This window comes from Natator depressus, chromosome 2 (genome assembly GCF_965152275.1).
Source record: "Natator depressus isolate rNatDep1 chromosome 2, rNatDep2.hap1, whole genome shotgun sequence".
Taxonomy (NCBI): Eukaryota; Metazoa; Chordata; order Testudines; family Cheloniidae; genus Natator; species Natator depressus.
In genome coordinates this window covers 32,681,834-32,706,413 of record NC_134235.1, presented here as the reverse complement: position 1 = coordinate 32,706,413, position 24,580 = coordinate 32,681,834, and the positions used below count along the sequence as shown (strand labels likewise).

General features: G+C 39.2%; 1 protein-coding gene across 2 annotated transcripts in view; it reads right to left on the bottom strand.

Moving 5' to 3' along the window:
* The window catches only part of ANGPT1 (angiopoietin 1), a 206,673-nt gene extending 189,415 nt beyond the window's left edge, over positions 1-17,258 (bottom strand). The window contains exon 1 of one of the 2 annotated variants that reach the window (XM_074943948.1): positions 16,639-17,258. In XM_074943948.1, the coding sequence (XP_074800049.1) occupies positions 16,639-16,935 (297 nt within the window). In that variant the 5' untranslated portion in view covers positions 16,936-17,258. The remainder of the gene's footprint in view (positions 1-16,638) is intronic. The other variant, XM_074943949.1, reaches the window with a different exon arrangement.
* Positions 17,259-24,580: the final 7,322 nt, after the last annotated feature.

The window sequence follows — 24,580 nt, the reverse complement described above, 5'->3', positions numbered from 1 at the left end:
GAAAATCTCTAAAGAAAGATTGTTTTCATAAGAAAATGCAGCCCATTTTCAAGACCAAGAAGGTTTAGGAGAAGCATGGACGTTTTGGATGGTTATCTGAATTAAACCTCCCAATGGTCTGATGTTCACAGAACACATAAGCTATCACTGTATGCACAAGCCTTTGTTTCCTAAGTCAAGAAAAAGCTGCATTATTATCTGTGTACTTTTGCATTTAACAGATAGGGCTTGATTCTCCTTTCAGCTTCACCAGTTCGACACTGCGGTCACTCCACTGAAGTCAGTGAAGTTACGTCTAATTTACTGTGATGTAAGTGTCAGAAACAATCCAGTGTTCAGTAGACAGGTGTCCATGTTATAAAACTGACACTGCAACTGTCATTAACTGGAAACCTTGTGGGCATTTTTGGGAGAGAACTGAACAGGGATGGAGACTGAACTATCCTCTCTCCCTCTGCGATGGCCTCAATAGAGTATTATTAAAACACACCGGTGCAGCTGTAGAGAAGACTGTGGGAACACATACGCTGGTGGTGTCCAGGCAGTACTGTTCTGTGGATGGACTTCAGAATCCATAACTGTCGGACTAGCATCCTGCCATATTCAGTCTTGGCCCTTTAAAATTCCTCCTTACTACCAGGGGATTTCCTGTCCTACCGATTAATTTGAACGGCACTGAGTTCAAATAACAAGACATTCCTTTACTGTAGGACACAGGGATATTAAAGGGTCTGGGTTTAAAGGGACAGCACTTGAAAAAAAGTAGGATTGGAACTACTTGCCATCCCATGATACACTCCAGAAAGCAGTGCAGGTGGGATCATCTTCATTAAAGGTCCGCAATTTTGGAATGCTTCCTTCTCTATGGTCCAGACCCAGCTGAAGCCAACAGGAGTTTTGCCGCAGATTCATTGTGAGCAGGATCAGGTCTTAAATACACCAGGGTTTGCCAGTGCCATCCTTCTTGGTGAGACTTAAGACATTTTTATTTCCTTTTCAGTTTGTGAGTTTGTCAGGGGGTTATTTAAGGATGACGAGTTAATGATTTTTAGATTGGCTCTAAGATTTGGTTTGGACCATATTGCTAAAGGAAATTCTTTTTTTTCCCCCCTAGTTGTACTTTTTTATTAAGGTTCTCAGAAGCTTTCCTAGTAGGAACACCTTATAAAGTACCAACTCTATTAAAAGTTTTAGAAAAAATCCAAAAGCAGCTACCTTTCTGTTATGCATGCATAAAAATCATTCTGATTTATGGTGGAAAGTGGTCTGTAAAATAGAAAGCTTATAAGGCAATGCATATAATATTCTAAAAATAGTGTCACTGCAACTTTCTTGTACCCTTTCAGAATTACTTTATAGTGGGAGTGAAAACATGACAACATTCAAAACCACACTGCCATATCTAAGACTGAGGAAATCCAGTTTGGAGCTTAGCAAGAATTTAAAATAGGATATTTGTTCTAAAACATATTTCTAATTTCTCAGCATGTTAACTTACTGGTCAGAGATAAAGAACAAAGAAAACTTTAGTGACTCAGGACAAGAGATTTTTGTTCATAAATTTCATATCTTCAGCATGATTTTTGGCAACAATATAGTGAATGACAATGGTAAAGTGCCCTTTGAAATCTACAAAAAAATGTACCATACTTCACATAATTTCTAAAACATGCATGTCATGTTGTTATATTTGTACCACAGTGACAAAGACATTTTCAGTCTTTCTCAATTCTGTTTTTGTGAAATACCCCAGAGGGTCAGAGGGCTAAGTTACTAAATGTTTCCAAGATGCGTGGGAGTGCAAAGTGTTTATTTGCAATACTGAATCTAGCAACATGCTTTCTCATTCTAGAGATCACAATACAGTTTTTTTTAATTTGGGGAAGGGAGGGTTGCAGTGAAAGGGCAAAAACGCTTAAAGTCTCCAAAAAGTTTATAAAGGTAAGAGCTGCTGCTTTTTTGAGGTGTCTGGTTAATACTAAAATGAATGCAATAAAGCTAGCTGTAAAGGTTTGGATTTCACAGCAATTCCTTCATTTCTCTCAGTGTTAAATTTTACAGCTCTTTTTTTCTTGGCACATGTGGATGTGTTTTAAAAAGTATCCACTGGATGTGTAGAAAACAAACCGCCTTTAAAACTGTTCTTAGAGGCAAAGCGGTAAGAACAGTATGTACCAACATGGTTGGAACGCATTAGGAGTATAGATATTTGGGTCAAGTTATCTCCGATGTGAATTATGTAAGAAACTGAAATTCCATGGATTTTGACTCATTGAAATATTTGGCTTTATTCCGTTGGGAGTATGTCACCATGTCCTGCTACAGAACTTGGGTTGGGTACAACCCGCTAAGCACATTAATGTCATTAATCTAAACACCAGATACTTGTGGAACCCTCCATTTCCTCTCAGTTCAACCCTAATAAAAACTCAGCAATACTGAAATGTCTCTCATAGCTGATGATACTGAACAATTTGCAGTCTTGTTATTGTGAGGCACAGTTGTTATCACATACAAGTACTGTGAGCAATCTGTTATATATAGACCAAGCCTGTTGTGAAGTGCTAAGCATCCTCCACTCAATAGGAGGCACCTGGCACCCTTGAACATTGAACCCCTATATATTGGTGAAAACAAACAAACTGAAGGAGCCCTATTCAGCCCAAATGCACCTCCTACAGCTGCTGGCCTTCTTAGTCTCCACGAACTCTGGAAGGTCATTGCTAAATTATCTGCTTGTAAATTATGTGCTTTTTTAGAATTATCTGCTTGTAAAAAACCCAGAATTGAATTTTGACTCTTCTAGATACCATTAGTTTAACCAGAAGTGGATAGGGAAGCAATATCACATGGGGCAGTGACATGCTCGGTTAGCAGAAATAAACATATTAACAGTCCACGAACTATGTGCTATCACAAATGGTGTTCTTTATCCTGACAAGGGGAACACTAGAGCTGTACAAAAGCAGTGAACTTTTTTCAAGTTATTAAATGTGAATTTCATTTCATTCTGAGGGATTTTGCTCCTCTGAATTTCTGGCTTTTCCAGAAATTTGGAAAAATGGCCACTGTTCTCATTGTAAACATGCAAATACATATCTGTATATTTTCGCTGCAAAGATTACTTTGCCCCCAAATATTTTCACCTGGAAACACTCTTTCTGCTGAAAAACTGGTCTATTTTTATTCAAAATGGTTCTATTTTTGAGAAAAAAATTCCCCAAAGTTCCTAATTTTCTTTTTAAATAGACTATAGTCTTGCTCAGATTTGGAGCTACTAGAGCATTTGTAAAATGACTCAGCCCATAAATGGGCTCTATCTGTATTTCTGCAAGAACAGAGTGAGACAGGCACTGGGATTGTTCTGTTACACACCTGAATATTTTGCTCCGACTCTTCTGTCACTGCACTCGGAGTTCTTTTACCACACCTCAGATCTACTCTGTGCCTAATTTATTTCCTTATACCTTAAACAGGGTATTTAGTAGGGCAGAAAACAAATATAGTAAATAAATCACAACAACTTTCACCAGTTCTAAATCCTTCCATTAGCTCCCCCTCTTCCACCATCAACTTCAAGCTCCTTGTCCTTACTTTGAAGCCCTCCATAGGTTAGTCCCTTCCTATCAATCCAACCTATTATCTTATCACAAGGTCGTCTCCTGCTTTCTCTCTGCCAGTGATGCCAGCCTAGGTTACCTGATTCTCCACATCTCTGACAAACATTTGCGCAATTTCTTCCATGCTGCCCTTTACAAGTGGGAAAAGCTCCCTGTCAAAACCACCACTTTATTCTCATTCAAGTCATTCTTCAAACTCACCTGTGCCATGATACATATAGTAATGTACATTCTGATAAAGGCTAGGCACGTGGGGAGCTACCTCTGACTAGCTCAGAATTCCGTACATCCTATTATATCTACTTGTTGTCCACTGGAACAACTTACCAATGGTCATTTTGGAGTCTCCATCACTGTCAATTTTTAAATCAAGACTGGATGTTTTTCTAAAAGACATGTAGCTCTAGGAATTATTTTTGGGGAAGTTCTATGGTCTGTGTTATACAGGGGGTCAGACTAGATGAGTCCCTTCTGGCCTTGGCATCTCTGAATCTCCACAAACCAGCTCCGGCCACTCTGTGTTCTTCATCTGCTTCCTACATCTTGTCCTTTAGACTGTAAACTCTTTCGGGCAGAGACTATGATTTATTATATGTTTGTACAGTGTCTAGCACACTGGGACAATAGTTGGTTGAGGTCTTTAGGTGCTACCTCAATATGTTAAAAAATAATAATACCTTGAAGGATCCTAAAAAAGACAGGTCATTCATCATGTGCTCCAGTGGTATGGATGGTTAGATATTGCTTGTCCTTGTGCTCCAGGCAAACACAAGATCATCTGAGAAAGTGGTGTTGATGTCAAGTACATACTTCATTGTGTCTCAGTTTTGGAATATATTATCTTTCATAGCTGGTGGAATTAGGAAATACCAAATTGGGAAGGCCGACTCTTTTGATTTATTTTCTCAGAGAGCATGGCATGAATATCTCTAGCTGGAAACTTGAGCCACACTTAATTGAATATTGTTATGTCACCTGTGTCTAACCTTTGTTATTGTCTGCAAGACCGGACAGATTGGTACAAGTTACAAATTGGACAAATTACAGGCTAATTTTTGCATTTGTAATGAAATGCAAGAAAATCCTCAAGCCATGAAAATGTATCAAGTGACACTGTGAACGTTTCACACATCTCTCTGGGTAATTAGTAGCAGCCATGTGATGCTTGAAATGGTGTTACACAGTACCTTATTACTGTCCTCTACTGGCATCATTGGAATGACATCAGGGAACTTATTACATATGTTCAGCAAGTCTGCCAAAATTCCCAATATGGGAAATACCCCCTCCTCCCCTCGCCCGGCAGGCTGTCTGTATGTATCATTCAGAGAATAAATCTGAAGGGCTACAGCCTGAATTAAGATCTCCCTGGCTGATAGTTGTAGAGCTGACAGCCAGACTGATGAAGAAGATTGGCCACTGGGAAGCCTCTTTAGCAGATCATTGATGGAGGAAACACCTTTTCTATTAGCAGCAGACCAGTGATGTGGGAATGTCTCTTTCCGATTCCCCTCCACACTGGTAAGCCACACAGAGAATGATGATCCCAGGGCTGCAGAAAATCCTGTGGGATTTACAGTTCCTGCACAAGGAACATAGAGGAATGGCTTTAAAATAGAGAGGATGAGGTCATTTCTTTGAGCTCTCTTCCCTTCCAAGTAGCTCCTCAACTTCCTGCTGGAGGCATTGTGTGCAGGGGTTTGCCCTTTAATGGGCTGGCCAGCTGAGGCTTGTGTGGCCCAGCAGGCCACAGGAATTTCCTGTTGAATTGGCACAGTAACGTGCAGTATTTGACTATCCCCCTCATAAATGGACTCAGCACTTAACAGATAATAGTAGAAAAATTCTTTACAAAAAGCCAACATTTTCAAACCTGTCTAAATCCACTCATAGGTATCAACACAAAGGTAAAAGTAGCTTGATTTTTTTCAAAGGCAACTCCAGCTCCCATGGCCTTTGATAGCTGCCTAACTCTTACGAAAATCAGGCCACTTTTATTTAGGTGTTGAAATAAAGCCATGATTTTTAACAGCCATTAGTGATTTTGCATGCTTAAACTGAGACACCGTAGAGGGCCTCATTTTCAAAAAGAATAGCACCCGCCCTCTCAAAAATCAGACCCCTTTAAAATGTCCCAAATTGGGCACTCAGAAATTGACACACTCAGAACCACTATTCACTTTTGAAATTCTTACTTATGAAGAGCCTAAGTCTGGGCTGCTAGGTTTAAAACTTTTGGCCAAAAGCAAATGATACATTGCTGGAAAACTTCGGCTTGGTATATCTATTAATTTAACTCATCTCCTTTCACTGTTACCCAAGTACTGAGCTGGTGAGAAATTTAAAACAACTAACTGATTTGTAAGGCAGCTTTTTTTTCCCTTTGCAAAAGTCCTTTGCATGAGAGTTAACTTATAAGAGAAAAGTTTGTTGCTATAGCTACCTAGAGCTATCCACATAGGAAACTAAAAATCAACATTTAAACAGAGGAGATTATTGATTTAACCTAACCCGAAGTTTCCTCCAATCGCAGGAAAACCCATTCAAGGACAGATACATTTTTTAATACTATAGAATCACAATTTAACAGCAATTACTTTGATTTTTCCCCACTTTATATCTCCACTTCGAAAAAGAATAGTCTCCTAGTAAATGAAAGCCTTTCACTATATTGGAATGTAATCAATGCCCTCATTCAAGAGGCTCCATTTCTACATTGTGAAGAGTGAACTGATATCCACAGACAACTGCTCTCTACTACTACTTTGGGTAAGGCAGTATTTAATGATGACATGGTATCTCAGGAAAGAAGATAACTTTTCTACACGTTGGCTGACAATTTTAGAGCATTCATAAATAACATGAACCAAAGGGGAAACAGGTACCTCACCTCCCCTCGCTACCTACCCAAAGGGCAAATTAAAAAGCTGGTTTGGAGATTGCACAAAGTTATTCCTATGACATTTTAGGTTGTTAAAATGTGTTCCATGGATCTGGAATATCCTAAAGGTCAAGACTTAAAGTACATCTCAAAATAATCAAATAAATTTACCCATTTAGGGCAAGCACCAGTTCCACTTTGAAGACCATGGGCCCTCAATCCAGTGCCATTTTGTAGACTCTGGGCCCTAAATCATGTAATTGGCCATTATGCCCCGAATGGGTGAGTAGAGGCTTTGAAATGGCATCAGCACTGTTCTCCTGACGCTCATGGAAGTTCCCTCTGCAGGTTCAGGACTATGATGTGGGCAGAAGGAGGCTCTGTGAGAAGAATGGCCATCCTACAATGTTATCCCCCTCAGGCCCTGTGAAAATACATCTCCTACCATAATGCTGATAATATCTTACAAGAAAAAACCCTTTCACACAGGAAACCCTTGATCAGGGCTTAATTTGTGTCAGGGCTTACTAGGGCTGATCCCCGGCACTTCTAGGCTTGGCAGTTCATAGCCCCAGCACTTCTGGGTTTGCTGCATCAGTTATGCCACAGCACCTAATTGCTTGAGCCCTGGCACCTCTTTCATTACAAATTAAACACTGGCTTTGTTGGAGGTTTGGCAATGGGGTCCCATAACAACACACAGCACATAGAAGTGTTGTTGCTGGGCCCAATTTTCCAAATTGTTTAGTACTCAGCTAAATTGGCTCCCATCTGGCTGCCAGTGTTGAAATCTTAAAGAAAATGTGCTATCAGGAAGGACCAAAATATCCTGGTCAGTTTTTCTCCCCATTAGCCTTCCATTGTACTTCCACAGTGCCATAGATTTGCTGTTATGACCTGGGGAGCACACAGTGACAGATTTTTAAAGATATTTTGGCACCTCATTCCCACTGATTTAGGCATCAATAACTTTACAGATCTGGCCCATAGTGCTTATCCTCATTCTGCAAGTCCTCCTGAGGCCATGTCCCCTCTTCAATCCACAGTAAGAAATTTTTAACCAAGACCTTTAGATGGAATGTCTGATCAGATGGCAATTCTGTGAGTGGAAACTCAAGAATTTTCATCCCCCTCCATGGGTTTGGCCTGCAGAAGGTATGCCTGGGTCATTATTTGTAAACAGTCAGACAATCTGACAAATGACAAAATCTGATTCCAACAACTAAAAAGCAAATACCGAAAAATATTTAAAAGTATTTTATGCCAAGTACCCTCAGGAAACACATACACATTTGCATTAACTTGAGCTCCATTCTGTAAAGAAGATGTGAATCACAAAAGTTGTACACAACATCTAGTTCATTTGGGACATGTCCACAGCTTTATATGCACAACCGCATACCAAGGAATGGAGAGCACAAGGTTTCAGTATTTTTTCCATAAAGAATTAGAGTATCTGCACCCATTTGTAATATGAAATGGGCTACATGAAAGGCATGCTTTTAATTTATAGGCAGTATAGAAAGAGAACTAGAACAGATAGGATTAATGCATATTCTAAATGCAAAGGTCTCATCTTACTAACAACTCTTCCGTTACATTTTTGAGCCAAAGAACCAATGCCAAGATGACAAGTGATTAATAGCAGTCAAGCCTGCATAAAAAGTAGAATTGGAGCTAAGCCACAAAGTTTAGAAGCAGATTTTCGCCGCAAAGCTCAGGTGTGTGTGGGAAGGGTTGTGTTGAGGGGTATGTGAGGGGGAATGCTCTTCCAGAGTTTTGCTTTGACCTGTTATTTAAACAGGGGTTAGTCGCAGAGCTTGGATCTAAGTCAGAACTTCTTCCAAGTTCAAGTATGGTCAGATTTGGAAGTTTGGTTTATTTTTGGCCCTTAAAAGAAAGGGAGAGGGGTATGAAATTGTTATGAAGAGGTGAAATTGTTACAGGCCTTCAAAGTGACTCACCAAAACACTCATCTCCCACTTACACAAATCCACAGCGTTTTCTAACGCTGCCCCCTTTTGTCCATGGGGTGTCTTGCATTTCTTACCCTTTCACCTTGTCACAAGCCCACAAGCAATGTGTTTCAATTACGTACCTCCAAAGCTTTGAATATTGGTACTCCTCGCTACTTTCATTTGCAGAGCAGAGTGAATAATGGATTTTTCTGTTTGGTGGAAATTTCACAAAGTTTGATATCAAGCATTTTAAAATGTTTTTTTTTAATGTTCAAAAATAAAATGAAAGGAAATTTGTAAACAAAAAGTCATTTTAAACCCCCCCAAAATTGTTTTTTTTAAATATAAAAAAAAATTAGCAAAATGTTTCAGTGTTGCTGAACCTGCATTTTTTGATGAACAAGGTTTCAATTAAAAAAATTTCTCTAGCTCTATTTGTAAAATTCTCATAGGCCAACAGTTTTCAGGAAGCAAAATATATTTAAATAAATGCGCAATAATGCGGCTTGTGCATCTTTCCCCACTGACCCCAATCTTGGGTTTTGTGTGCACAAGAAAATTGCACCAGTTCAATTTAAATCAGTTGCTAAACTAGATTAGTTAAACCAGTGCATCCCCCTGGGTAGATACTCTCATTTCAATTTAGGAGTGGCTGATTTTGGTTTGACTTAAAGTGATTCCCAATTGACTTAAGATAAACCAGAAGAATGTCTGGTTTAAACCAGAATAAGTTTCTACACAGCCTTTTGTACCAGTTTAACTTTTTAAAATCAATTTAAAATCACACCTTTAGTTAAACCAGCACAACTTTCTCATATAGACAGCCCTCTGATTGGGGGTCTCTAGACAGTACTGTCATATAAACAATGAATACAAATAAAATGTTGACATGAGATTTGACACTGCAACACATGTTAAGAGCAATTTCTCATAAATACAGTTAAAATTAAATATCTACCCAGATTATTCAGGATATTGCTACCTTTAATGGACTGAAGCGTTCAGAAGAGACTTCGTTAATGGCACAATTATATATTTTACAATATATATTTTGTGTAGTAGCCCTCTTTGTTCCCTTTTTTAAAATATGAGTTGTTTTGAAAAGACTAACATTATCTTAGCAAAGTTTGATCCTTATGCAATAACAATAATGAAAAATGGTACAGCAGTGTAAATGTACATTTGTCTATGGCATTTTATTTCTAATGAATCTGTCACCCTTGTATATAAGCCACCCTGATGTTTCATAATACTTCCTAAATTATGTACATCAGGTTACAGAAGAAAAACCTTGTTTTAAAATAACAAGATGTTTCATAAGAAAAACCTCCTAAGAAATGTGATACTATTTCAATTTCCTTTTCCTGATCAACTCTTAACCTTTTGAACAAGAGTGAAAACCTCATCCCACTGGGAAGGCTTTCAATCCAAAATGCCTATTTCAGATTAAGCTGTTGCTCCTGAGGATCAGGTTCATGACATTGCTAAAGACTGTGATGTTATTTTTAAAAGTTTCTATCAGTTTTTATTTACTAGCATCTTACTTTGGTTGATGATATTTCAAGCACAGAAAAATACATCGAGCCATGCTGGATTGTAGATTTCGTGGCTAATAACAAGCTGATCTAAATGTGCTTCAGGATTTACTCTTTGATAAAGTATATAGGTGAATCCCAGTTATCTGAAGATTTTAAAGTACATTGAAAACTTTCAGAGTAGCAGGTTGGAGAACTTGGAAGTTCCAGATCTGTGGAGCACCTAAACTTTGCAAGGCTAAACTATGTTTCTGTTCCCCTCCCACAACACATACATGCTGTACAGGAAGGAGCAGGCAACGGCTCTCCTGGGGTTAGGTCTCCAGAGGGCTGAAGATTACTCCTGCAGACATAGGTGCTGTGGGTACTGCCGCACCCCCTATCTTGATGTGGTTTCCATCGTAAACAGCGTTTACAGTTTGGATCATTGGCTCTTAGCACCCGCAATATACAAATTGTTTCAGCACCCCTGCCTACAGAGACAGCAGGGACACATTAACCAGAGGCCATTTAATCAAGCTTTACCTGTAGAACATATTGATAATCTAATTCAGTGTTACAGAATCAGCCACAGATTTTAATTCTTATTTGTTTGCAGTGAACATAATTTTAATTATTTTCCCCTCCAAAAAATTCCTAATCTCAAATGATCATTTTCAGTAAACACTAGACACGTCTTTCTAATAAGTAATACTGCTAATAGTGCTATAATCTCAAAAGTCCTTACAAATATTCATGAATTAAGTCTCCTATCACCCTTAGAAAGTAGGGAAGTATCATTATATCCATTTTACAGGTGGGGAAACATGAAGAGGTTACAGACCGTGACTTGCCTAAGGTCACCAGGAATGGAAACTAAATCTGCTGACACCCAGTCCTATCCTTTTCTCACATGGACTAGCCCTTTTTCCGAGGCACACAAGCCTGTCAAAGGTACAGCCTGCCTGCAGCAGGTACTAAAGTCAATGGCAACTGTGAATGCTCAGAGCATCTGAACTATCATGTGGCCTTATGTTATATCGCTATATGATTTTTAAAATATACCAGTGCTCTTAAACAGGCGAGATCTACCAAAGGGAAAGTTGGTGGGACATTTTTAAGGATGACCAATACTTTTAATGCTTTATTATTACCAAAGTTCCTAACTACGGCTGCTATTAATGAAAATACACACATTTAGGTTACATTGCACAGTGTGATACAGCTTTCTATCAAAGCCGGGGAACTATTTTAAAAAGTCATTTGCTAGAAAAATGTGGCAAAAAAGAGAGACTGGCTTGAACTTTACTATTCTGTTTGTTTGTTTTTTAATATTGCTAAATATATAACTCCCCAATACTTAGCAGTTCTCAGACATTTCCATGCTTGAGGTCCCATGTCTTTCTTGTGGGTACCTCCATGCATCTCTAGGGGTTACAGGAATTTGAGTGTATAAAGCTCTTAACAAAATGCAGGCATATGAATGCAAGAAAAATATATTTTTTAAAGTGTAAAAAAGCCAGTTTTATTTTTGGACACAAATAGAACAGATTTGTTTCCAGATAGTTGTCGTTGCTCTTTAATGGCCAGATTCCTAAATCCCTACTTCCACTGCATAGAACCTTACTATGAAAGTAATCCTATTGATTTCAATGGAACTAAAGGTGAAATCCTGACTTCACTGAAGTCAATTGACTTCAATTGGCCCAGGACTTCACCCTATGGGCCTATTAACACAATACTAAGGGTGAGAGAATCTGTCCATGAAGGGCCTGCTCTGCTCCTGTGAAAATTAGTAGTTGAGTCACTTCACCAGGGATGATGCACATTCAGAACTGTTAAGGGATGATCCTATAAACATTTAGGCACATGAATAACTGAAGCAGAACCCACTACTCACATGAGTAAAATGTACATTTTTGCAGGATACAGCTTTACTTTTTGCACATAAACAGGTTACCATTTAAAAGTTCCACATTAAAACAAACAAACATCAGAAGGGTGCTGAAAAATCTCATAAGTAAATGTCTTCCCAAAACATAGAAATCTCGTTTAAGAGGAATACTTTTTATTGTATCAAATGCCTGAAGCATATGCAAGTACACTTTTATAGCATTTAAATTGCAAAATGAAAGAACCACATTGTTTACTTGCCCAAGACTTCAGCTAAGGCAAACCCCAGGGATCTCAGGAATCTTTGTGGATACCTGGGAAAATGGGATTCATAGGTAAGTCACAACAGTAGCCATGACTCGCATTTCTGTCCTTATACTTCAGATAGCCATTGCACGGTAGTACACTTTTTCTCAGTCAATTACACCAGCTTTTAAGACATTGTGCTCCTAGTGTTAGATGTTGATTGGCCCTTGAATGTCTGCACTGCAGGGTCAGTGTATAAGGAGCCTCCTCCGCTTTTGAGTACCCCATAGGCAGGCCAAACGGAATTCCAGCTGGTGCATTCAGGGAAGTGCAGGGTTACTAACACATTACTGACAGTGCACAATGCCCCAAAGAGAGCAGAGAGGGACAGAGAGCATATGGAGCCATAACTCCACCTTTCCATGATGGAAAGTGGACCTTGACGGCCACGGTGTATGGGCATGGGGACAGAGGAGAGCATGCTGCATTTATGGTTGCCACCTCTGAGGTACAAAAAAACAGGACAGATTTCTCAGGACAGCTACCACAAAAAAGTTACCTGGGAAAACAGGACAGGTGGCAACCTTAGCTGAGCCCTTTAAAGGTAATCTGGCTACATGTAAACTGCAAATAAGGCCACTTTCTCAAAAGTCAGCCTCCTCTACTTGTCCTATAAGGCCACACCTAAAAGCCAGCCTCTTTTCACACTGTAGGAAAGGCACTTACAATCTGAGCACATTGCTCAGAAGCTGTTGGAAAATGTTATGATGAACTGTGAGGATAGCAATTGCCTTGTACAAATAACTGGCCAGACATACAGTAAGGATAGTCTTTAAATAAATAGAGTAGATTTTAAATAAATACATACTAAGATAATATAGTTGCAGATTCTTTCTTCTGCTACTTACTTGCCAGGGCCCAAGTTCAGCATGCCTCCACTACAGCTGATGACAGCACTAATAAATGAGAGAAATGAAAGAAGAAGTTCCCTGCATCTGCTTTAGGTGGGGTTAATCAACAGTTGCAAGAGAAAGACAAAATCATGAATTTGGGTCTTGGCAGGTTAGAAAGATTTTGATTGACCTTTAAATCCAAGGCTATAATTTGGCATTAGAATTTTATAATGTATAATGATCAAATATGCCGTTTCAACATACTATAAAATAGTTTAAGTGAGAGAACAAAGAAGATATATAGACTGTTTATGATGCCAAGCTTCACCCACTCAAAGTGATTACCACTGTTATGCACAGTGACTGCTAAATGGATTCCATACACGTAAATCTGCAGCCATTCTGAATGTATTCTTATCCCATCAATACCATAAATTCACACTAGTTGACTACGAAAAATATTTCCTGAGTAGATTACCAAGATAAAATTTCACGTGACTCCTTTGAGAATATTTAAATACCATCATTAAGTACTGAACAGTTCAATACCAAGCATGCCAGCCAGTTACTGTCAGAAAAAAAAATGACATGCACTGTCTGTTTTCAACTATTAAAATAAACATATCGCAGAAATGAAACCCAAGCTTACACAATGAGGAACATTATCCAGTATTCAAATAAACAGTTCTAAGAAAACCTCTGAAAATGTTTACCAAGCTATCTTCTTGGTAATTTCTATGGAGAGCATTTTGCTGCATCCTTGGATTGCCAATGAGTCACAGTAACGCTAACAATACATATGTAAATTCCATTGGACAATGCTGAAACTTAATTGCCTGTAGTTAGCTCTCCAGGCAAGGGCATTTTCAGCTAGATTTGGACTGGCGGTTCATTGCAAGAAAGTTTTTCTAAGATTTATTTTGTTTTCAGAAATCTGCTAATTTAAAAAAAAAAAGATAAAAATACATTTATTCTTGATTAGATAAACTAAAAGCACCCACTTACTAATTAAACAATGTATACTGAATTCTTTTTATACTAAACGTTGCTAGCAATCTGTCTTCCAAAATGACCAAGTTAGTGTTTTGTATATATTCTATTACAAATACAGTGTTCTGGCAAACATTGCCTATACACAGTTTAATGAATGTTATATATTACTTTGTAGAGTAATGAACACATTTCTTTTACATAAGTCAAGATATAAATGCTCAGTTCTACATATATTTTCTAATGATTATAATTGCATGATTTGGGTCATAGCCATATAACTACTACTATTTCTCATTTACCATGTTCATGGCAGGTGCATTAGAAAACATTGGACAAATAGTATATTAACTACATCTTACATTACAAATTCAGGGGAAAATCATTAGGGGAGATAGAACTGAGGTGTTTTTTTATATGTTCCTTGTTTTGAAAGGGAGATGAGTTATTGCTGAAATGCCCTGCAATGGCAGCAGCAACAAAGCAAATTCAATATTCAGAGTTGTAATAATGTAGTCAGGTCAGATTCATTTGCCTTCACAATGAGAAACAGGCCCTTTCATTCTAGTGGAAAACTGACACATGCAGATAAGTGCTCACTGCTGCATGTATCATGTAAACTGTGGCAAAGGTTTCACCTGCAGCCCAAGTTCTGATCACTGACAAAGTGCACAGACCTCAAATGTAACATTTACACTGACTATCTACCTGTTAATCCATCTCTCCCTAAAGTGTGAATACTAGCTCTAATTCAGACTTTAAAACTCTAGAGACTCATTTTTCTTCTTGACAGGTTTCAGAGTAGCAGCAGTGTTAGTCTGTATCTGCAAAAAGAACAGGAGTACTTGTGGCACCTTAGAGACTAACAAATTTATTAGAGAATAAGCTTTAGTGGGCGACAGCCCACTTCACCAGTGCATCCGATGAAGTGGTATGTAACCCACGAAAGCTTATACTCTAATAGATTTTTCTTCTTGTTCAAGGCACAAGTGAAACAGTGATCTTAGTTCAGTCCCTAGTGGACAAATGCAGAATAAGTAACAATCTCATAAGCATGATTCAGCAGGCAGTTGCTCAAGTAAAATCATGCGTGCGGGAACACAGACGACATTTCTCCTTTCCATAGCGTTTGCTTTGAAAGGTAGAGTGATAACTGAATGAGAAATCTTACACTCTAGAAAGAGACAAGCCTCCAGTTCTAATCTTTCATCTTTCTAAAGAATTCCATGTACAGTTTAAAGAAAGAAAGACTGAAATAAAAAGTGAAAGATACATAACTGGGTTTATCTTATTATGTATATTTTCTTTTACACACGAGTTTACTGCACATAATCATCCTTATATCGTTAGCACCAAACACATAGTAACTACAGTTCAATCGATAAGAAAATAAGCACACTAACTACAGAACTGTAAACAAAAGGCATTAAATCTTTTCTGCAGTGGCTGACAGGGATTTGAATTGTAAATGATACAGCTGTCAACAATTACACTAATATGCATTTTATTGCATATCCAGTATTTGTTCTAAATGTGAACTCTTATTACAACTGAAACATGTAACTCATGGAATACAAAAGATGTAGACAATTTTGTTAGTGCAGTCTTAGCTGATTAAACATTTCACCAATTGTTTAAGTGGCTTGCAGAGTCTTGGCAAAGTAACATTAAGCAGGTCTTAGGGACAGCAGTAATATCTGTGTGTCCACCAATACAGTGAAAAATTTTTGATAGAAATTATCAGCTGTGCAGGATCATAACTCACTGCCAATTCTCATTCCCAAGCTGTGGGCTTGATCCTGCAAAGATTTCCACAGGTGACTTTACTCCCATGAGTAGTTCTATTGAAGTCAGTGGGATTACCCATATGAGTAAAGTTATTCACCTGCATCAGTCTTTGCAGGACCAAAGCCCCAAATCATATTTTAACTACAAAAAAGTTCATTTGAGAGTTTACACTTTGAGCACAAATTACTAAAAAGAATTTATTTTTGTATTACTCAGAAAAGCTCCTGATATTCCTTCAGTACTATTTTATATAGACTATTTTATGTCCAATGTAATCCATACATTTTAAAAAGTCATACTTGATTTTTAAAAAATATTATATTGTTGCTTTTTACTAATTAGCTGACTGCGGTAGTACAACTGAATATGTTTTGGGGAGAATAATAATATTCTTATTACATTGCCTTCAAATTATTAATCACATTTAGGCAGTCATGTTAGTATTTCTTTAAAAGTGCACACATTTGCGGTGGGTACCAGGTATCCTTCATGACATCTGATCTGAAGCCCAGAACTATAAATAGAGGTTATGAGAATACTTAATGAAAAGTGTTCCATCATTAGAAGTCTCTGAAGGATTATTATACACTGTGGCTTTCAAAACATTCTCAGTCCCCTGGGATCACGCTTTAAAAAAGATGCATATCCCAGCAATGTGAAGAAAGTTTTGCTCCCAAAAGCAAGCCCAAAGAAGAAAGGGTGAGTTCTAGCTGCAACATTTCTCACCATGTATAATGTGGAAATAGACAAATCCACATTATCTCAGTTCTCAGAGAAAGACATGCAAACTGTGAACAACACAGGGAAGCACGATAAATAATCAGTTCAATGAGAATTTGAAAGGGAAACTCTTACTTTTTGCAGCCACTGTGTGTAATTTTCCATCACATGTTCCAGATGTTGCAGTTTCTGGGAAGAGAAATCCTGTTCCACGTGAGGAGCATCTCTCTGAAGAGCATTTGTGTTGTATTGGTCTGTCGTGCTTTCACGACAGTTCCCGTCTTGTTCTGGAAGAATGAAAGTATAGGTGCACTGCCCATGCTGAATCCGGTTGTATCTTCTACCAGTGGTTTCTGGACCCCGGCGCTGGTTACTGCATCCTATGTGAGCCAGAAGAGCAGCCAGGAAAGCAAAAGAAAGAAAAATTGTCATGTTATTACTACTTTCCTTTCCTGCTCTTATAGAAACTTTTACCTCCTCTGTCTTTTAATTTGCTCTTTATTTTATAGAAAAAAAAATCTTTGGAAAGAGAATTGGAGAAGAGTATTTAAATATCAGCTTTGGCTAAAATGGTTTTTATTTCACTATAATGATAGCTTCCTTAGTTAAAATTAGAAATATTTATTGCATAGTAGCTAAGATTTATTGTTTCCTCCCTGTTACAGTCCAGCATGTAGCCTTCCTTAGTTAGCTGCATATGCATGTCCCAGTCTCTTTCCCCTACACTATCTGCTGCAGAACTGCTATTTTCTCCCAGACCTCAGAGAGTTTTATTAAGGTTGCACATTCAAGCCAAGCTGGAAGCAGGCTGCCTTTCACAAGATGACTTGACAGGAATGTGTGTATGAGTGCGCCCCTATGCTAAGGACGGTTGATGGCTCAGTACAGAGGGATCATCTTACAAACTGGCTAGATGCATGACTTCAATCACGTATCGCTGTCAGGTCCCTACTGCATATAACTGCTTTTGACGGATTCACATAAGTTTAATAAGTGGGGCAGTCCACCTTAATATACTTCCTATGTTCCCACTGACCTATTAAAATGTAGATAAAGTGTAGAAGTTTGTTGTAATCCCTCAGTAAATATACAGAGCAGTGAAAATAAAAAATATTCAGTACTAGATATTGGCTTGTTTCCGTTAGCGAATGCTAAGGCAGAAGACTGACACTTCTGGAAAATATTAATATTTAACTGCCCCTCCCCAGGCTTCTTTTTTTACAATGACATTTCTGAGCAGAATTTACAGAGATTCTCTGTACAAGACAGAGCTTGAAATCAGAACTGCCAAACAGCATTCAGAATGTGCTCCGCAGAAGAGTGTCTACATGTTCCATGAATAGAATAATATGGATAATTAAAAAAATAATAGTTGGATGTGCGAGCCAGCATATATAAGGGTGTTATTTGGTACAGGGTGCGTTCAGTGGTCTCATGGAAAATATTTCTACCAGTCAAAGTTTGCATGAGTTATACTGGCATTCCTCATTATATGTTTTATTATTTTGTGTATGTTACATCATATGATATATTATTATGTATTCCTTCCTTGACTGCACTAGATGACCTGTTGAGGTCCCTTCCAGTCCTACACGTCTATAATTCTGTGATTCTAGGTAGCATTTCCTCATAGCACCTCCTTAGTAAAAACATTGTGATAACTATTTAGAATAATATCCTAAGCCTTTAATAATGCCTTTGGAGATGGGTCCAGGACACAAAATTTGGAAACAATCTAAAAATTCCTAAACTTCAGGGAAGTTTGGATCCAGGTTCCAGTTACATCTCTAGTATATGGTGTAATTATATAAATCACAGTTAACTCCTTTGGAACCCACTGCTGCAAACTTTACTCATGGAAGTAGGTCTTACTAACATTAGTAATGTTATTGGTGATAACAAGACAGAATACATGAGGAAAAAGACTATTTGCATCAGTAAAGGCTGCAAGATTTCACCTTTGGGGCTTGTGTGGATGTCACAAGCATTTCTATAGGAATTCCACTTAGATCCAACAAAGCTTCAGGAGCTGTTCGCCAGAATTCTTTGCTGTTCCTGAAGAAGCTACTGCCACTCAGAGCCAAGGACTTAGTCTTTTTGCTCAGTTCAGCCTCACCTTTCATCATTAGCCTGAAAAGGAGCCAATGCATTTGAACTAGGAGGAAATTTAAATTTCTTCTGAGAGAGAACACAAGGGAACATTCAGAGCAAGATAACACCTTCCTGATCTGAGGGGGAGGGGGGGGAGAGAGAGAGAGAGAGAGAACCATGAAGCAGGACTATTCAGAATTTAGAAAAGAAAAAGGAAAGAGGAGCACTAAAACTACAATTCATTTTGGCAAAATAAGAACTTCCCTCTATTCCCAGAACTAGCCAGCCTTTACTTCACCTTTCTTTTTTCTGCTTATGTACCTATTTTAAAAATTCACTTTATAGGGCCCATGGTACTGGAAGCACTTTTCACACTGCTCCAACATCACCAGGTCTACTTCTACAGTAGTTATATAGAGTAACTAGGTCTCTGCTTCACATGGATAGTAAAGTCAGAGCATTGATCAGAAGAAATACTGCTGGAGCAGACACAGCAATGAGAGATCAGCATGAATAAGATCCACCCCATGAGGCTGAGAAGGAGAATATGACAAAGCACAAGCATGATAACAATAAACAAATCTGAAAAGTATGTTTCACCTTTTATCTGAAGATCTCAACGCAGTTTTCAAAGGAGGGTAAGTACTGGAGGTGGGTGAACACTGCAGGAAGCTTCCCAGAAGCATCAGCTCAAATTTTAAAATGCTATAGCTATGCTCACACCATCTTTGCATTCACTTTCTGCAGATATTTCAGCCATCAAGTTTTACTCGCTCGAATGCTTGCAGGTAACAAGTGCAAAAGCTTGCAGGTTCACTCTGGAAGTGATACCTTTTAGATGGGAAAGGACTCTGCTTCACACAGCAAGGGGCCCAATTCATCCTTGTTCTGTGGCCCCTTTGCATTAGCTGGAAGGCATAGGGTCTTCCCCCGGAGATAGTACTGACATGGGGCCTCTGTACTAAGTGCAAAGCTGGCTGTGCAAAGCTCTGCCCCACTTCTGCAAGGGTCCCGTGGCTCAGGATCGTTGGCCAGAGCAGAGTTATTTCAGAGGAATGCAGAGTGTATGGGGTGGACCTGCACTCCGATAATGGTCCATTGGGACCACTGAAACAGAAGCACAATTTAGAGTGGCTTTGGGAGCTGATCTAGCCTACACAGACCCCTAGAGCCCCTGAATAGGGGAAACACAAGCAAACTCCCTTCTCTAACCTGCCTCAGTGCCTGGGATGAACTTGCCCCAGAGTTCCCCAATTCCCTTAGCAGAGACCTGGCACAGAGGAAATTGAACCAGCAAGTCCAGGATCTGCTCACAGCCCTTATGAACACAATTGTGGCCACGTATGCGCACATACAATACAGGTATAATCTTACTGTACATTTTTTCTAGGCATGATGCCTTGTATAAGGCCAGTGGGACCGGACAGTAAAAGGTTTAACATTTTTAAAGTTCACTATTCCTACCTACAGTATCTGCTACCCCTCTCTATACTGCTACCCTTCTCTGAGAATTTCAGGGACCACTGAGATCTCCAAGTCCTCCTCCTGATTACAAGAGTACATTCATCCAATCAGCAAACAACAATACCTTGTGACTTATGTGACCAACTCCAATTAACCAACGTGGCTCAGATTTTGAATATAAAGGATTTAATACGGTCACCCAACACTTTGTGATTTCAGTCCAGAGAGGACAAGAAAAAGCCCCCAAAATGTGTTGAGTAATTGTGACTAACAAATACATTTGAATGAACTCTCCATCTGCCGACTGACATTCCACAAGGAAAAAAAGGAACTAAATTGAGTACAAAGAACAGGAGTACTTGTGGCACCTTAGAGATTAACAAATTTATTAGAGCATAAGCTTTCGTGGGCTACAGCCCACTTCATCGGATGCATAGAATGGAACATATAGTAAGAAGATTATATATATCTAATACACATACAGAGAAGATGGAAGTTGCCATACAAACTGTAAGAGACTAATTAATTAAGATGAGCTATTATCAGCAGGAGAAAAAAACTCTTGTAGTGATAATCAAGATCGCCCATTTAGACAGTTGAGTAAGTCGTTCATCCACAATCACTTACTCAGCTCTCCTAAGTATAAATGATCCCTGTTTTACAGATTCAGAGACAGACAGAGACTAAGTGACTTGTCCAAGCTTACATAGGAAGTCAGTGGCAGAGCTAAGAATGGACCCCAGGTATGAATGTACTTTCAAAACTCTAATGCATTCCCAAAAACACTTCCTCAATGGCTGTCTTCTTCATTCCCCTTGCAATTTCCCTGTTACAAAATCCTTGAATGGGGTTGGGATGGCCCTAGAAGTTTCCCTCCCCAGCCCACTTTTTTATTTAGTTGTCACTTGAAATTCAGCAGTTGACCAGGTAATCCATCCTAAAGACAAAAAACATGAGGATTTTTGTCCAGATCAAGGTTACACTCACACATTTATGGTACTGAATACGCATATAAATAATTTGATGCCTTTTGTCATAGAACGATATTTATGCACAGAGTTTACATACACAATGAACAAAATCAATGTGATTTCTTTACATTTCTATTGCAATGTGTGTTAGATTAAGTTGCAGCATGTCATACAATGTAACTGGATTTGCTCCAGCCCAACTTCCTCTTCATCTTCACAACAGAAAACCTATAGAAACTAACTAGGTTCTGCCAGATACCAAGTGCAGGATTTACAGTGAATTACTGTTATGCTGCACAGGATCTTTTATAAGAGAGAAGGCAAATACGCCATATTTATTGAGAATACAACAGTTAGCATATGCTTTTCAGTCACATACACAGTCCTGCCAGTTGATATTTTTATAGTTACCAGTCTGGAGCCTGGATCAATTTAGTGGCTAGCCAGATTGGTCGCAGAGGGAAGCTGGGCTTTGTCGGTCGCGATCCGATGCTCCTGGAGTAGTGGCAAGACGAACCCAAAATCCCATGGCAAAGCACCCTGTTCTTATAGTTCTTTTTCTCTATTGAAGTCTATGGATTTTGCTGTGTCAGTTTGTGACAAGTTACTCCTTAATTGGTGTATCTTTTATGTAAACATTCTAATACACCTCCAAGAGGGTTATCCAGTCCTGGTCCGATTTAATCAATTGTCCTGTCTTTAGGGGTGTCAGCCTTCACCTCAGGGTTGTCAATTTGCCCTTCCTTCATTATGGATGTGCGCTGATGATTTTCTGGTGTCGTTAGGTCTCCTTACTCCTTTTTCCTTGACCATCTGGCTATAACAATGGCCTTCACACCTTATCTTTTCCTGATGCATACACTCCTCATTCACACAAAGTCTTTTTACAGAGACCTTTGAGAATACAAACAGTGTCAGTTTATTTTGAATCTCCTTAACATAGACACAATACAAGATCCTGTCTTTTACTTACTAAACCTTAAAAACAATGAAATGTATATTTAACTAGAGTGCCTAATTTGTAACACATATAGGAAACCATAGTAGACATTATAACTTATCCTAAAACAAAAGGGTGACCATAATCAATCATAAAGATTGTTCTGCTCTGTCCTTGCCTTAACATCATAGAATCATAGAATATCAGGGTTGGAAGGGACCTCAGGTGGTCATCTAGTCCAACCCCCTGCTCAAAGCAGGACCAATCCCCAATCAAACCATCCCAGCCAGGGCTTTGTCAAGCCTGACCTTAAAAACTTCTAAGGAAGGAGATTCTACCACCTCCCTAGGTAACGCATTCCAGTGTTTCACCACCCTCCTAGTGAAAAAGTTTTTCCTAATATCCAACCTAAACCTCCCCCACTGCAACTTGAGACCATTACTCCTTGTCCTGTCCTCTTCTACCACTGAGAATAGTCTAGAACCATCCTCTTTGGAACCACCTCTCAGGTAGTTGAAAGCAACTATCAAATCCCCCCTCATTCTTCTCTTCTGCAGACTAAACAATCCCAGTTCCCTCAGCCTCTCCTCATAAGTCATGTGTTCCAGACCCCTAATAATTTTTGTTGCCCTTCGCTGGACTCTCTCCAATTTATCCACATCCTTCTTGTAGTGCGGGGCCCAAAACTGGACACAGTACTCCACATGAGGCCTCACCAATGTCAAATAGAGGGGAACGATCACGTCCCTCGATCTGCTCGCTATGCCCCTACTTATACATCCCAAAATGCCACTGGCCTTCTTGGCAACAAGGGCACACTGTTGACTCATATCCAGCTTCTCGTCCACTGTCACCCCTAGGTCCTTTTCCGCAGAACTGCTGCCTAGCCATTCGGTCCCTAGTCTGTAGCTGTGCATTGGGTTCTTCCGTCCTAAGTGCAGGACCCTGCTCTTATCCTTATTGTACCTCATCAGATTTCTTTTGGCCCAATCCTCCAATTTGTCTAGATCCCTCTGTATCCTATCCCTGCCCTCCAGCCTATCTACCACTCCTCCTAGTTTAGTATCATCCGCAAATTTGCTGAGAGTGCAATCCACACCATCCTCCAGATCATTTATGAAGATATTGAACAAAACCGGCCTGAGAACCGACCCGTGGGGCACTCCACTTGATACCGGCTGCCAACTAGACATGGAGCCATTGATCACTACCCGTTGAGCCCCACAATCTAGCCAACTTTCTACCCACCTTATAGTGTATTCATCCAGCCCATACTTTAACTTGCTGACAAGAATACTGTGGGACACCGTGTCAAAAGCTTTGCTAAAGTCAAGAAACAATACATTCATCAGTACAGACACTGGCAGTCTGTCAGATGCATTCCTACCAATGTCCCAGAGGGTCATTCCTTTCTGCTACTCAAAAAAGGGTGGCTGGTAAAATGAAATCAAGACATACATTAGTACCTCTATTCTTGTAGTACAATTATAAAATCCTGCTCCTACATAATCTCCAGCTAAATCAATGGAATTTGGCACAGTCCCATTGACATCTTACTTGCCCAACAGTGTACTTAATCTCAATCAAAATACATATCAGGAATTTCAAAATCAAGTGAATGAAATGAGGTATTGATTCTGATCTCACTTAAACCAGCTTTGTATGAGGGTTATTCCACGGACTTCAATAGAGTTGTTCCTGATTTACACCAGTGTTATGTGAGGTAGAGTTACAGAGATTCCTTTTTCCAATATGTGGTTGTCAAGAACACAAATTCTATTCAGTTAGCCAATGGGGAAGAGTTACTTACTATTTAAAAACACTTTCTCCCTCTACTTGAATGTTTTGATTTGTTAATCTCCTGGGGGCAGGTTGGTGGTGGTTTCAACTAAATTACTCTTCAGGAGTGAAGTGTGTATATTTACATTTGTATATTCAAGCCATGGATCCTATGTAGCATACCAGGTCATTCCGTCAAAGGAACACACTGATGTACACTGAGTCATTCTACTTCCCGCCCCAGCTGTTCCAGCATCTGATCTCACACCTGGGAACAGCCAAACAGCGGGGAAGATTGACATACTGGCAAAAAAGCAGTAGCTCTTAAGAGAATGCAAGGGTCTGCCAAAGAAACTACTCAGCTACTGGTTACGCCAAGTGTCCCATTTGGATTCCATGTCTCACACAAAAATGGTGAGGCTGGTTGGGGCTGTCTTTGGCTTCCTTACTTTATCTGACTGGTTCCAAATGAGTAGATGGTTAGGAACACTGCGCCCCTATTTCCTGAAAACTTAATTTCATGCTGTGGAATGCAAGAAAAAAGGAGGAAATCTTATATTCCTAAGAACTTGTCCAGTTTGCACATGGTCAGAAAAAGTCAATTAGACAAATCCAGTTCACTTGGTTCTCATTCATTACACAGGAAAACCCACCAAAGTAAACCCTTAACTGCCTTCTAACATAGGTTCTTTTTACCACCTTCCGTGCCTATTGGACTCACATTTCTTTCAATGCACAGGGCCTTACATGGGCCTGCCATTCCCGTCCAGAGAAGCTGTGGGTGCTAATCCACATGAACTGTCTGCAAACGACCAGAATAGATTTCCTGATT